We start from the raw sequence: 16262 nt of genomic DNA, 5'->3' as shown, positions 1-16262 counted from the left end.
AAGATTAATGCATTCAATGAGCATGTTCTGCAGCAGCTATTGGCATGTAACCGGAGCAGCATCCTGTTCCCACTGAACTCAATGGCAAAAATCCCACTGCTTTCCATGGGAGCAGGCTCCTTATAGATTAACCCATTCCCTCCTTCGTGAATAGAAGCAAATACAGTTTAGCCCAGCAGAACTAGATGAATGCCGTGCAATGTTTTGTGGTGCAGCAATGCAACCTCAGCACTAGCGCTGCGTGCATTAACCCGGTCCGCCCCCTTGCAGTGTGGCAGCAGAGCCCACTTTATGTGCAGAGTAACAGATGAGCCTGTGCCATGTACGCGCTTTGTGCTGCACCAGGGCAGCCTCCCTGCCGGCCAACGACTCCAGCCCGTACAGGAAGGGAACAGCACCGGCCGATCCAACTTTGCAGGACTGGAAGCGAGTTGCCTACACTGTGCAAGGGTTGCGTTATAGCCCTGCAGCCTCTGGGCCCTCACCCTCCCAGACCTGGCAGGCAGTCAGGCAGCAGCTCCAGCTCTCTTGCTAGCTCTCTTCGGTTCTGCCTCGCACACATACATACAGCCACAGGATCTTGCACACGGGGGGAGGGGGGGGTCGCTTGCAGTGCTTTATAGATCCCTCCGCGCTTCTGCGAGTGTGTGTGTGTGACACTGACAACTCCTTGGGAAGTGAGTGGAAGGGAAGGAACTACTTTCAGGAAACTAGCTTGCCCTGGAGACACTGCGAGGGGAGGCGCTGCAGGCCTCTCTAGCGGCGGGCGGGGGGGCCCGAGGGGATTATTTTCTCTGCCGCCGGCCCCCTCCCGTGGTTAGTGGGATTTAAGCTGTGGCGGCGGAAGGAGCCTGAAGTCAACGCTTCCGCCCAGTTTTCCTGCGAGGAGGCGGTGGGAGGAGAGCGCGGGGCTGCGGCTAATGGAGTTGCTGCTGCTGGGGCCGGAACGCGGCTGCTGAACTTATCGCCGCCTCCGGCTGGGGGCTTCTCCCTTCCGCCCCGCCGCGGGACGCCCGCTGGCTCCTCGCCCCCATTGCCCCTCTCCGCACACAAACAGCCGTGACGCACCCCGCCGCCCCATCCCCCCAGCTGCCTCACAGCGCCTCCCCGCTCCACCCCCACCCCCACCCCCCGGGGCCGCCCGGCTTGTTCCTCGCTCGGGGCTGTTGCTCGCGGAGGGAGGGGTGGGTGACTTGCCCCCGCCACTTCCTTCCTCCCCCGCTCCCCCCCGGATCGCGGCCGCTGCTGGTCGGAGGAATTTCTGCCGCGGCTGCTCCCCTCCCCGCTGCCCCGGGGCGCGCTGCGAGGGGAGAGCCCGCTCGGCGAGGAGGCGGAGGGCACGGAAGGGAGCTGCAGCGGGAGATGAGCTGCAGCAGGAGGACGGCGGCGCGGAGTCCACTGCTGCTGGGAGCCTTCCTCTTCCCCCGGCGCCAGCCTGCTCCCATTGAAGACCGGAGGGGCTGCGGCTGCCACCATCGCTGAGGCAGGGGGCTGCGCTCCAGCGCCGGACAGCCAAGTCCCCTGCGGCTCTCGGATGAAAGACTTGCCCTTGCCCCTGCCGCGTTGCTAGTGCTTCCCCTCGGGGAGGCAGATCCGGGGGTTAACAATGGTGAGGTTTCTGGTGAGTTCTTGCTGCGCCCTGGCTGCGTCGGTGCTGCTGCTGCTCCATCTCGCTGTCGGATCGCGGTGAGGAGAAAATGAGCGAAGAGACGGCGACTTCTAACAACGAGTAAGCAAATATTATTAATCTTCGTCGGATTCCTCCGTTTCCTGGCTCCCCTGCTTTTACGTTTTGGCATTTCAACGCTGCGTTGCTCTAGCTTTTTGGATGGTCTGTGCCCGTGTGTATATTGCGCATCAGTCCGTACCCGTACGGAGACCCTGAGGGTCTCTTCTTGTGGTTGAGGAGCTTCTTTCATAAAGATTGGGAGCCAGTCTCTATGAAAGTGCTGTGCAATTACAGCATGACAAAAAAGTGGCCAGGTAGCATGTTGAAGGTGGGGAACGGTGGGGGTTTAATGTCCAAACATACTGACAGTGCACCCCGCTCTTCCACATGCCGCCTGGGATCAAATCTTATCTCCTAGATGTTGCACATGGAAACTAGGGTGTGGGAGCTTCATCCTGCAGGAGACTGCTGCTGAATTTTAATTGGATGACTCAATGCAAATAAAGTTTAAACCTTTCCCTAACGCTTTTTTTGGTTTGTTTTTAAATGAGCTGCTGTGACTTCTTTTTTAAGGGAAAAGCAAGTCTCGTACATTTTTAATGTACCTAGCTTGGATAATCAGTCGGCCTCATGTGGTTTTTAGATATTTGTCCTACCCATTTATCCTATTAGTCTGTGATACTTACATTTTGGATGGAGTGGAAGAAATAATATTCTACTAGTAAATGTGTCTTATGGCGTTGAAAAACAGAAGCGCAAAGTATTTTGCGGTGGGTTGATCTCAGTCGTTATCAGAAACACTTAAGGGTATAAAGTGCATAAGGGTTACTGTTGGCTCTGACTGCTACAGGCTGTGTAATCCTTTCCAGAATAATGATTTACAATTTAGTCATTTGCTAATAATTTGTTTTACGAGTGATGTGGCTCGTCATAGTGCAGAGACAACTCTTGGTGATGGAAAATAACAGTCGTGTGCTTTTTAAAAAAAATATTTTTAATAGTGAGTTAATTTATATGACAAAAATGTCATTGGCAGTGGGAGGCAAATTATTTGCATGCATTCCTCTAAATAAAACCTTCATTCCTTAAGATATACCTCGTTAAGGAAAAGCATTTTTCTTTTTAAAACATTGACTACATTTTCAAAGTTGGATAACAAGAGTTTTGAGAAATCCTGAGCTCCAGTCTGTAAAGCACGAAGCATTACACTGAGGTGGTTTAGAAGGTGAATTGCTTCAGTATCGGTGTAACGAGGCAGAAGCAGTCGCCATGTTTTCTTTTTTGTGAATCGTTCTAATTTGCATACCACAATCTCCATTCATAAAAAAAAACCATTAAACCATCACCGTTGACATTCAACAAAACCTGCCTTTCAAATTGTAGAGGCCTTTTCCTGCACGTCAACGGACTGGTTGTTGTAGGAAGTTTGAACGTTAGGATTTCCAGGTCTACTTGTATTTTTTTTTTTAAAAAAAAATTGCTTGTTGACAGAATTATGTGGGAAATATCAGCTCGGGGAGGTGCTGGGAGCACGTGATCTACTCCATTCATAAAATACCTGGCTGTCCATTCACAGTGCAGTACACTGTCTGTACTGAACAGACTTGCAGATTAGATCTGCATAGAAAGAGAGACTAAGAAGTTTATGTTAGAGTGCAATGGGGGAGAGACTGCTTATTGCTAGGGAGCCTGGAGAAACCTGTACTTTTTGTTGCTGATTTTCTTTTTTTGTTTTTAAAATGAAGATTGCTTTCAAAGAGACATTAATCCAGAAATCACTTTCTTTATTAAATTTCAAAATTTATTAAGGAAAGGAGTGTTAAGAAGATAATTAGGGTAATTTCATATTTAGGAAAAAGAAAAGGAGTACTTGTGGCACCTTAGAGACTAACCAATTTATTTGATCATAAGCTTTCGTGAGCTACAGCTCCGATGGAGTGAGCCGTAGCTCACGAAAGCTATGCTCAAATAAATTGATTAGTCTCTAAGGTGCCACAAGTACTCCTTTTCTATTTGCGAATACAGACTAACACGGCTGTTACTCTGAAACCTTTCGTATTTAGGAACAGTGAATCAGAAATAAAATACCAAAAAACCAAATTTACCAGTGCATTTTGTTGCATTGCTTTCAAGACAAAATATTAACCATTTTGCCAATTCCCATAGCAATAAACAATTCAAATTATTTTTTGTTATCAGTAGAACACTACTATTTATTTCTATATCAAGGAATATCAGATGCTAGTGTTTCTAATAAGTCTAACCTTAATGAGATGACATTGACTTGAAAATCACATCTTAGATAATGCTGTATCTTCTGTTAACTAATTCCTCAGATCGCTAAAATTGAAAAGTCAGTGAAAAGGAAATATTTTTCTCTTATATATAGTCACTTTCATATATAGACACTTTTCTCTTGCTGAAAAGACCTTTTTAAATATCAAAGGAGCAGAACACTTTTTTAAAAAAATTTGAACCAATGTAGAGGATGCTGTAGTACAAATTAATTTTATTTTAATTAGTGTGTTTATAAAATTTTGAGCATCCCAATTAAAAAAAAATCAAATATTCAGAGACAGTTAGTTGTTAGATTCTAGTTACCCAGCCACAAAACAAATTGAATCTGAACCCCTTGTTAGAAGTACTGAGTGGGTTGCTGTGTTAAAATGCTTATGTACAGTGATAAACTATCCAAACAATATATTTAACAAATATATGACAGGGATGCTTTCTGGAGGGATTGGGGGAGTTTTGTTGTTAACAAACCAGCAGAATGATGTTTGAGTGATTTCAACAGTATATTAGAAATGAGGGGTGAAAATTTGCTTATGGTATTTCAGTTTGGGTCCATTTTTAATTTTTCTAGGTACTTGAATGTAAACAGAAGACTAACGTAAAAATTTACAAGGCTCTGTCAACTTAAAGATCATTTTTCTGTGTGAACAGCTTTTTTTACCTACAAGGGTTGCAGGTAACACTCAAGATCACTATAAATGAAAAATTTAAAACAACTTTTTCTAATTTTTTCATTTTGTTTATTTACTTTGTGGTTTGACAGCACTTAGTTTCACTGTTTCATCTGTTTTGTATGTGTCTTTCACATAGCAACAGAGGAAAGAACAACATTATTGCCTTAATGTATTCATCTACAAATTTCTCATCAAGTAAAGACAAATACGGGTACTTGAAAAGACATTTTGTTGCAATGTAAGTAACTGAGAACTCTGGTTGAAGCTTGGTCATTAGTCTTTGTGCTTGCAAAACTCCCATTCATGCAGAAGGACTAACGATTGGACTGTGTGTTTGTTCAGAGTTTGATCTCATCTAAGAATATATTGTAAATCTTACTGTAAATCATGTCAGTAAAATAAAAGGGCGTGAAAGTTAAAAGCTATATCAGGTGTCACTGCTTCTTGTGTTTTTAAATGACTATGTAGAAGGCAGCCATACAAAATTCTGCTTACTATGGACAGGGTATTTTTGTAGTTGGGAAAATAGTTTGTTTTTTGATTAGTTTTTGTTTTAATTTTCATCTTCGTGGTAAAGGGTAAACAAGTAGATTTTTTTTGTGTGGGCCGTGCTGGGCCTGGCTTGGACCGTTTTCATGGCAGTTTGACTTGGCTGATGGACAATAAAAATAATGTTGATTCATGTTTGTCATTTTGATATAGTGGAAGAGTGAAGATTTTTCTTGTTGCTCTTGGACGTGAGCTGCTAATGTTGGTTTGAGCTATACATAATGTGAACAGGCACCTTGCAAAGTTTTACTCTTTCCTCTATGTACCCCATTCTTGACCAGAAGCACCCCAATAATTCCACCACTGGGCTGCCGTTGAACAGAATAAATTTACTACGAAATAGAGAGAGAAGGTGGGTGAGGTAATATCTTTTATTAAGCCAACTTCACCCGCCATGTCTCTCGCTAATATTCTGAGACCAACATGGCTACAAAAACATTGCATATGACCGTTAAAACTACGTGGCATTTTTTTATGTGGACAAATAACCACTAACCTTGGATGAAATTACTAAACTCATTTTGTAATACAGTGCTGTTTTGGGACCCATTAGTCCAAAAGTAAGTGACATCCTATTAGCAGTTTTTTATCATTATTTCCTATTGTGTATGTTAGTTGCAGGTTGCCTTTCACTGGGTGAAGTGGTGCCTGGTTCTGCAAGCCCTCTTTACTGTTTCTCCTGAACTCAATTTTGGGGGTCATTTGTGCATATTGAAGGCTTGTATATTTAGGCTCTGATTTGTAAATTGTTCTGAGATTCTTATGGATGAAAGGTGATCTTATGTTCATATTGCCTTCTCATTTCCTTTAACTGTCAAGTCAAATAGTTCCCCTCTTAAGTGTATAAAAAAAATTTTTTTTATGGTGGAGGTATGTTGCTGTCCATAGTTTGACAATGAAAGGACCGTGTTCTCAGAGAGGTATATCAATCTGTCATGTCATGGCAGATCTGAGCTATCCAATTGCAAGACATACACACGGAAGACTCAGTGTGGGGGGAAAAAATTGTTGGGTCAGATGTATCCCCCAAAAACTAGACTAGCTGTTTAAAATAAAATTGCAATAGAATTAAACTTTTTAAGTTCTAGGAAAATATTTATTTACATTTGTTTTAGATTTTTGTACAACCTAATTTTATTTTTAAAGTATCCCCTTGTATTTCCAGCCAAAATATTGAATGATTAGGTTAATATGAGACCTTGATCCTGGAAATGAAACTAACTAGTCTGTTTTCATTGGTGGGTTTTTGTTTTGTTCTATTTTGTTTAATGCATCTTTGCAGCTTGGACAAACTCTCTAAATAGAAAAAAAAATTAGATTTCTAAAATTTCTGTCCCTTTTAATAGTCTAATGTTTGTTTGTAGTACAAGTAGGATGTATATAAAATGAGAGATTTTAAAAATGTAAATTGATAGTGTCCCTTCTGAATTCACTAATTAGGTTGTCACTGCCATTTTATAACTTGTTTCTTTCTGGGGCATAGTTTGTTCCAATTTTATTGGCTCTCTCATACTCTTTACTTGGCCTTATGTCCCAGCTATTACTCTGAAGGCAAATGAACTTTCAGGTTACATAATAATTTGAGAAGTCAAGAAAAAACACTTATGGGTCAGCTTTAGCAGCATTCCTTGATTGTTGTGATATCACAGAAAAAATTATTCTGGGATGTCATAGTAGAGCTGGAGCCAGTGGCATTATTTGGAGAAACTAAAGAAAGTTGTTGTTGTTTGTGTTACATATTCAGTTGAACTGAATAGTGGGGACATTCAGTATGTATTTTGGAAATTAATTACATTTATTAATGTTGGCCCTGATCATGCCCAGAGGGGACTATTAATGAATAAAGGTTAGGTATATGATTTGTGTCTGCAGGACCTAAGCCTCCTTTTGCAGGTCTTCTTTAGTTTATCCGTTAGTCATTTTCTGCACATCTGTAAAGGTATATGCAGATTAGTTCTTCATTATGACAGATATTTGTGTATATGCTGTTTGTTCTGCATATAATTACTGTCTACGTCCATGCATCTCTGCTGCGCTACTGAAATGTATATGTATAAGTGCATGAAGATGCATTTACTTAAGAAAGTGAACACTGAGTTTAAAGATTTAAGGTTTATAATTTAATTTTAACAATCTGAAAGAATATCAAGTAAATCTAAAAATCCTAATTTCACTATGGATCAACATATGATATTGTTCTAATTTCCCTGTTTACAAAAGCAGGATGGGGAACTTCTCTGCCTAGTTTATTGTGATGATCTGGAATTGGACATGGAGAGAGAATTCATTAGGGAGAGCCAATGTCAGTGTAAATGGATTAACAGAATTCAGAGATAGGAGTGTGAAAAGTTAATGCTGGAAATGATGAAAAATAATACATCACAATGTTGAAACGGAAAGCAAAAAGGGCAGAGAATAAGGATGGATTAAAAATAGATTTTTTTAAATGAATTTTTAAATTTAAATTAACAGGCTATTTTAAAAAATGAACCTATTTTAAAATTGGACTTTGAACATTTATGTTAAGGCCTAAATTTATTATAATCTATTTTAGGTTAAGTACCAAAAATGATACTAAGCAGTAACTCTCTGCTTCAACCACCGTTCCAGAGGACATACTTCCATTCTGATAACTAGTTCTGCTTGAGAACAGTCCAAAGCAGTTCATACTGACGCACGTTCACCTTCATCAGCTGGGTCAGATGCCACCAAGAAAAGGTTGATTTCCCTTGTGGTTTGGTTTCTGTAATTTCTGCATCCGAATGTTGCTCTTTTAAGACTTCTGACAACATGTTCCACACCTCGTCCCTCTCAGATTGCTAAAGATAGCTACAGCACTCGACTCACGATTTAACAATCTCTCATTGGTACCTTCTTTACATTTTTGTCAAATCTGCAGTGAAAGTGTTCTTAAATTGAATAATGTGCTGGAACGTCATCCAAGACTGCCATCACATGAAATATATGGCAGAATGTGGGTAAAACCACAGAGCAGGAGACGTACAATTCTCCCCCAAGGGGTTCAGTCATAAACCTAATGCGTTATTTTTTTTAACGAGCGTCATCACTGTGGAAACATATCCTATGGAATGGTGGCTGAAGCATGAAGGGACATATGAATGTGTAGCATATCTAGTATGTAATGCAATGCCAGCCACAAAAGTGCTATGCCAGTGCCTGTTCTCACTTTCAGGTGACGTAAATAAGAAGCGGGCAGCATTATTGCCCGTAAATGTAAACAGACTTGTTTGTCTTAGTGATGGGCTGAACAAGAAGTAGGAACGAGTTGACCTGTAGGCACTATTTCTGATAGGATGAGGTCTACTAGTTCTACTGTCTTGAAGGACATTGTGACCAGAAACAGTCAATTCAACTCACTAACTACAAGTAATTTTTCCTTTGTTTAATAAATCAGCATTATATATAACATTTTTGATAAACCTTTTTTCTTATGTAGCCAGCACATTTAATAAAAATATGCTGTTTTTGTGCATTAGTAATCTAATCTGAATTTTCATTCAAATAGAGCTTAATACAAATCAGAAGTAAAATATTAATCATCTAGTAAATAAGAAATGCATAATTCACCATTTTCTAACATAAAAATGTAAAAATTGAGAATCTGGATAAATTAAGTTAAAATATGTAATTACTGGCATTACAATTATGTACCTTTATCATCTTGGTTAGTGGGGGTGGAGGGGAGGCCAAATTTAGCATAAAGGTTATGTTTAGTTACATATATGTATATTTTAATGGTTTCCAACCAATGAGAATCCACCATACTTTGGGGAAATAACTAAAAGTACAATTGCAAAACAAGATTAAAATTAATTATTTAAATAAAGGTTTCCTGCTTGCTGATTTAAATCAGGATTACAGTTGATTTTATTGCTTTGATTTAAATGAATCTGCCCTGCAGAGAAGTGATCTTGTATTTCTAAGACAAGGGACAATGTATTTAATGCATACAAAAAAAATCAGAAAGAAATTACAGTATGTATAGAGTTTTACATGACATAAATGACATAAAAATATCACATAAAGTAGTATGAAATTTTGTGCAGGCCTAAATATGCAAATATACTCTGCAGATTCCCCCTGGGTTAAGTATGTTTTAGGGAATCTGGAGAGAACACAGGAACTGCCATATTGTATTGGACCTACGGTCCATCTGTTCTAGTACTGTCTCTCTGACAGTGGCCAGTACAAGGTGCTTTAGGGGTAGGTGTAAAAATCCCACAGTAGGTACTTGTGGAATATTCTACCCCTATATTAGGTCTCGTTTCATAATTCTAAATTTATTTAAGCCATGAAGCACGTTATCCCTTTCACACAATTTTCATCTTCAATTATGATGATAAATTCTGGATATTCTTGATATTAACATTCCTTCTTGAATCTTGTTAGTTCTTGGCCTCAACTTCCTGTGGCAATGATTTCCTTGGCAATTCCTTGAATTGCATTTGAATTTCCCACCTATTAATTTCTTTGGATGTCCCCTTGTTCTTGTGTTATGAGACAGGGAGAACAGAAGTTCCTGATTCACTTTCTTTATGCCATTCTTTATTTTACATACTTTTATCTTGTCCTCTCTTAATCATCTCCTTTTCCAAGATAAACAGTCCCAACATTTCATCCTTGCTTCATATGAAGTGTTTTCATATCCTTGACTCATGCTGCTCTTTACTGAAACCCACTCTAGTTCTGTTGTATCCTGTTTGAAATGGGATGATGAGTAATATACCCAGTATTGCAGATGAGACCCCACCACTGATTTAGAAAAAAGCATTTTAATTGTAGTAGTCACAATCCCATTCTTCATGCTGCTTAACATTTTGTTTGTTTGTTTGTTTTTTACCATTGCCTCACACGGAGCAGAAGTCATCACTGATCTGTTTGCAGTGATGCCCAGATCCCTTTTCTGAGGAAATAAAGAAACCTTTAGCACAGTGTACTAGAAAAGCTTACTTATTAAGCAACTGAGAAGAATAGGTGGAATAGTTTATTTATAAAAACAGCTATCCTGCATAAGAGTAGCACGGGAAAATATGGATCACCTTGGTTCTCCTTTTCATGTATCCAGTATTGGATAAGAAGAGAACAAGTTTTTGACTCGACATTAGCTTAAGAAGAAGCAGTTGGTGGCCCATAAAAAATTGCTGGCCCATATCTCCCAGTGGCTTTTGTTCATATGTGCCACTGGGAACATGAATATGGTACGTGTCTTTATCAAGAAGGATCTGTAATAAAGACCAACCTCTAGATCTAGGGAGGGCTTTGGACACATTTTATCAATGTAGAGACCAAGACGACATTTTTTGGTCTTGAATTTATCTAATCCTTACCTACCATTCTCATAATCGTAAGACTGTAAGGGACTATGAGAGGTCATCTAGCTCAGTCCTACCATGAGTGCAGGGCACTAAGTATTATCTAGATTCTAGGCCATCCCTGTCAGGTGTTTGTCTAATCTGCTCTTAAAAAATCTCCAACAGTGGAAATTCCACAACCTCCCTAGGAAATTTATTCCAATGACTAACTACCCTGACTGGAAGTTTTTCCTGACGTCCAACCTAAATCGCCTTTACTGCAACTTAATCCCATTTCTTCTTGTCCTATCCTAGAGGTTAAAGGAGAACAATTTTTCTCTCTCCTTGTAACAGCCTTTTATGTACTTGAAAAGTATTGGCCCCTCTGAGTCTTCTCTTTTCCAGACTAAACGAACCAAATGTTTTCAATCTTCCCCCATAGGTCATGTTTTCTACACCTTTAATAATTTTTGGTGCTCTTCTCTGGGCTTTCTGCAATTTGTCCACGTTTTTCCTGAAATGTGGCTCCCAGAACTGGACACAATACTCGAGCTGAGTCCTCATCAACATAGAGTAGAGCGGAAGAATTACTTCTTGTCTGTCTTACAACACTCCTGCTGCTATATCCCGAAATTGTGTTTGCTTTTTTTTTTTTTTTTGCAACAGTGTTACACTGTTAACTCATATTTAACTTGTGATCCACTATGACCCCCAGATCCCATATTGTTGGTCTATTATTTCAGTTTATCAGCTATAAAAATGGTGGCTTGGATACTATTTTATTTCTACTCTTGGCCTCCTTTAAGGTAGACAGAATTAATATCAATTTCTTCAAGTATGTCCTTGAAGGGGGGAAAATGCATTTAAGTTCTAAACACTGCAGTTCACTCTGAAAAGCACCTTTAGTTCAGTAGTGAGTGGTTTCCTGCATATGATTGCAGTGCTGAATAAAATCCCAACTCAATCCAAGTAAAGTAGGAGAAGAAGGAAAAAAAAAGTCATTCCCAAAGTAATAAATCATGATCATTGTATTTATAGATTCTGTCAGTCGTGCGGAAATAGAAAAGAACACATGAACATTAAAAGCTTCTATTCCACTGGTTCATAGTGCCACCACAGATTCATTAAAAATAGATTAAATAAGTGTATAGCAAGCTTGAAAAAGCTGCACTTAAACTCAGTAGGTTGGGACCTAATTCCCTTACAGGCAGATAGACCAAAAGCCACAGATGTCTTAACTGTATCCTGCTTCCTAATATTGACAGAACACTTTTTGTGCCACACATGTTTATCTCAGATGTACTTGCTTTTGAAGATTTACTTTAAAATAGTATTAGAGTTTAACTCAAGTAGACATTACAACTATATTGTTTCATCTCATGATCGTTGTGTTAACTTGAAAGGGAAAAAGTCCATGTGTTGTCATTTTAGTGCCTCTTCTGTAAGAATGTATTGCTTCTGACAACGTAACATTTGAATAAAGCGATTAGTGATATGATGCCACAGAAATGTAAAAAGAAAAGGAGTACTTGTGGCACCTTAGAGACTAACCAATTTATTAGAGCATAAGCTTTCGTGAGCTACAGCTCACTTCCTCAGATGCATATCGTGGAAACTGCAGTAGGCTTTATATATACACAGAGAATATGAAACAATACCTCCTCCCACCCCACTGTCCTGCTGGTAATAGCTTATCTAAAGTGATCATCAGGTGGGCCATTTCCAGCACAAATCCAGGTTTTCTCACCCTCCACCCCCCCACACAAATTCACTCTCCTGCTGGTGATAGCAGGAGATAGCAGAAATGTAAGTAGTTGTTCTCTTCCCTCTGACAAGCACAGACTTTAGTTCAGTGAGCAACGCAAATGACCAAATAATACGATCCCAATGTGTGTCACAGAAGAACGTCACAAACAGTACCAGAATTTGAAATATCACTTAGTTAAAGAAAGAGGATGAAGGAGACTTTCAAAGATGAGAATAAATGCATAAAAGTAAAAACTGATGTGTTCACCACCCTTTACAAAGTTCCACCCCAAATTCCTAATTAGTATATGCATTTTTTGAAAAGCCAAATATTTCTCTATTTAAAACACTAAAATGAATATTGTCAACTTGCATTTTTCCCATATTTAATTTTTGTAAGAACAAGCTTCTCTTAAACCTGTAGAAATGCTTCCCTGTTCATTTTAAAATAACTCAGTAAAGAACAATTTTAAACAAACATTCACCTGTAATGTGTGACACCTTGGCATTGAAGCTGAAATTGATTATGAACAGAAAGGAAATTGACTTATTTGATTTTTTTTTTTCAGGAGCTGAGACTAATGCAGAGAGTACACAAGAAGCACAGTGAAGAGTAAATTGGATTTGTAAAATTATCTTACTGATTTATATCCTTCTTAGTAATATAGCCACAAAAGTTTAAGATAATTTTTAAAACTGACGTGTCCTATTTTTAAAAGGCTAAAACAGAATCAATAAGGTGTGGCTCACAGCATGATATGCTGCCTGTGATTTCCAACTCTAGAAAAGCACAGCCCTATTTTTGTGAAGTGGCAGGTCCTGAATGGCAGCAGGAATGGCTTCTGCCATGCCATTGACATTCAGGAAGGCAGTAGATAAAAAGGGCAGTGGGGAAGGGGAGCACTCAGGTTGCTCTAATTTATGGCATCTTTATCTGGCTGCCTGTGGGCTTGTCTGCAGTCCAGAATTACTGAAGTGCTCCATGTTCTGGTGCTTCCACTCCTTCTCCCAGTAAACTACTATGTTGAGGCCACAATGGAGGAGCAGCATAGTGGTATGCATGCCAGCTCTATGCTGTGGGATTCTTTCTGTGGGCCCCTCTTCTCCCCTTATAGCTTCTTACACATCTGGAATGTTATAAAGGGGTAGTAGCAGGGATTAGAATCTGGTCCCAGGTCTCCAGTAGGATTTATCCAATACTTAATCATACTTCTTTGAGAATGAATATGATTAAGCTATTTGTTTGGCAATGCTGTTCTTCACACCCCCCCCCCCTGCAGAAATAAATCCAAAATTCCCAATTCCCTTCATTCCTCTGTCTATCAAATACTTGTAAGGCAATGGCAAAGTGTGTCCTAACTCCCTTTTTGGTGTCCAGAGGATAACTGCCACTTCTGTTACAAGGTACTCATGTAGCTCACTTGTTGGAGGTCTGTGCTGTGGCTTTTAAAGTTCCTGGGCTCCAGCCCATGTAGGCAGTTACTGTGATTCCACATTATGGCATTATTGTGTTTTCAGTTGGGTCTTTAAAAACACTTGCAAATGGCATACAAAAACATGCTCAAAGAACATTAATATTGCAAAGTCAAGCACTCAAAAGTTTGAAAATGCCAGCATTTGCTTTTTTAACCTAAGTGTGTAAGCAGGAAGACTTCTGACAGGGTTGCAGAGCCAGGAATAGAACCCTCCAGTACAATGCCTTAAACACAAGGAAACATCCTTTCTCTTCTTGCAGCCCTGTGCCTCCTTCACTGTTCGTCCTGCGGACAGAATCAGGCAAGAGCAGAACAAATAGCATGTGATCATATAATTAGACTATCATGCTTATGGTCAAAGGGCAGAAATAGGATTTCTAGCCTTAATTCTGACACTATCAAACTCCTGAGTAATGTACTTTGAAACGTTGACCTTGTCCTAATGGTTTTTTGTATGTAATTTAGATAGAATTTTACTCTGATTCTTTGCTTCATATACTAATCAAATTGTCTCTTGTTTACTACAGTTTTCAGATATTAGTGGTGTTACTCCTGGGCAAGTCTGTACAATACCCTATAATATTTCTCGCCTGGATTGTTGTGAGCTGCTTCTTAAAACTCTTTGGCTTGATGGTACTTTTTCTGTGCATAAAAGGATATTTTAATACTTACCTGGAAGCTGAGTTATAACGTATCAGTTTGGAAGTCTCTCTCATATTCACCCATTCCTTTCTCTTTCATTGAGTGAAAATTTTTACTCTTAAATATGCTTTAGTCATATTCTTTTCTTAGTCTTCCTAAAACATTAGCGTGATGAGGAGAATCACATAAACATTTGAGCTTTGTCTTTCTGCCTAATTGGTAGTGCACACCTGACAGAAGCACACTTTACAGGTAAGGGTTAGGGCCAATGTATTTTACGGTGTCCACTAATTTGGTGCTTCATTTATTGGGCTCTCTACAAAACTAGTGCCAGGCTTTTTTTATTTTTTTTTGCCCCTCCCCCCCCCCCAACATACAAAGCACCTTGGTTGAAGTAAATGAGATTTCTGGGTGCTCACCATGTCTAAAACGGATCAATAGATGTTTTAAAGGAGATCCTAAAAACTGGTGGACACAGTTGAAAACTTTGGCCTTCCTCTATTTTTTACTGAGATCAGTGAAAGCATATTGAAATGATTTTTAAGAGATGGTGAGCACCCAAGGGGTCAGAATAAGCTGGTGGGAGCTGCAGATGTTCAACACTTCTAAAAATGAGGCCCTTGATGCATACAAAATAACTAACTAGAAAATAAGTCCCTGCAGATCAGCAGGCTGAATTTTAATTCCCCTTCACCTGTGCCACCTTTCAGGAAACTTAATTTTTTAGTAGGTTAGTAACAAATGCTATCCTGAACTTCTCTAGTTTAAAACAGCTAAGATATCAATACTATGTTATCATAAACTTGAAACATCCTCTTGTGGAGCCTGTTCCTCCCCACCCCCCAGTCCCCCCACCCTCAACATTTCATACACTGTTGCTATGGCAGTGGAAAATAATTCTGCATGTTAACGAGCCCATGTTAGATATTGGAGGCTTTTCACAAATCAGTTAAGTGCTTGCCTGGGGCACTGAAAATTGAGGCTACAAAACTATAAAAGCCACTTACTAACTAGAAGTGGCAGAAACATTTTAGAGATTAGGGAATCGTGCTCTACCATTTGATATAGACACTTCAGTATTCTATGCAGTGATATTTTCTGTTTGAAAACAATAGCCAAAAAAGTTGGAACAGTGTTACTGCATCACATCGTTAAAATATATTGTTTCCCTATAGTTTGTATTATAGGTAAGCAGCACAGAGCATTGGTGTGAAGGGAGATGCTCGTGTATGTATTTTATGGGTATGTTTGTCTTTAATGCAAAAATACACCTCCCTTTGTTTTAAAATGTACCTTACCCCTTACTAAGTTCTTGGGGTATTAAGTGTACAGTTATCAGTCTCTAGTTTTTGATGTTAATATGTCTGCCTTCTAATGCAGCGAAGATAGAATGCACCCACGTTAGTTGCTATGAAGTAAGGTGAAAATTATTACATTTTCATTTGCTAATTAATATCTTGAACAGGAGCTTGTGTACATGGAGCAGTTATTCCAGAATAAGGTAGAGGGCTACCTTATTTCAAGTGCTGTAGCTATTCAAGATTAACTCTCTGTTTGGACACTCTTATTCTAGACTCTCTGTACATTGGTCACTTTTCCCATATATACAAGCCCAAAAAGTTCTTCTCTGCACTCTTTCCCCCCCCTTCTATCTCCTGATCATTTTTTGTAGATTTGTAGATTCCAAAGTCACCAAGTCTGACCTTGTATAATATAGACCACAGAACTTGCCAAAAATAATTGCTAGAGCATATATTTTAGAAAAACATCCAATATTGATTTTAAAAGTGTAAGCAATAGAGAATCCACAGCAGCCCTTGGTAAATTGTTCCAGTGGTTAATTACACTCTCTGTTAAAAATATGTGCCTTACTTATAGTCTGAATTTGTTTAGCTTCAGC

At 39.4% G+C, this 16262-nt stretch overlaps 1 protein-coding gene across 7 annotated transcripts in view; it reads left to right on the top strand.

Moving 5' to 3' along the window:
• Positions 1–723: 723 nt before the first annotated feature.
• Positions 724–16262, top strand: part of SPRED1 (sprouty related EVH1 domain containing 1) — a 122441-nt gene continuing 106902 nt past the window's right edge. For 2 of the 7 annotated variants that reach the window (XM_073348862.1, XM_073348863.1), the window contains exon 1: positions 726–1729. Coding sequence is in view for 5 of the 7 variants with exons in the window: in XM_073348865.1 (XP_073204966.1) it covers positions 4758–4876 (119 nt within the window). In the remaining 2 variants the exon portion in view is untranslated. Of the gene's footprint in view, positions 1730–4683; positions 4877–12814; positions 12859–16262 lie in introns of those variants that run through there. The other 5 variants (XM_073348859.1, XM_073348860.1, XM_073348864.1 and 2 more) reach the window with 5 other exon arrangements.

This window comes from Lepidochelys kempii, chromosome 6 (assembly GCF_965140265.1).
Source record: "Lepidochelys kempii isolate rLepKem1 chromosome 6, rLepKem1.hap2, whole genome shotgun sequence".
NCBI classification, from domain to species: Eukaryota; Metazoa; Chordata; order Testudines; family Cheloniidae; genus Lepidochelys; species Lepidochelys kempii.
Note: the sequence above shows the minus strand (reverse complement) of the source record. Positions and strands in the feature narration are given on the sequence as shown.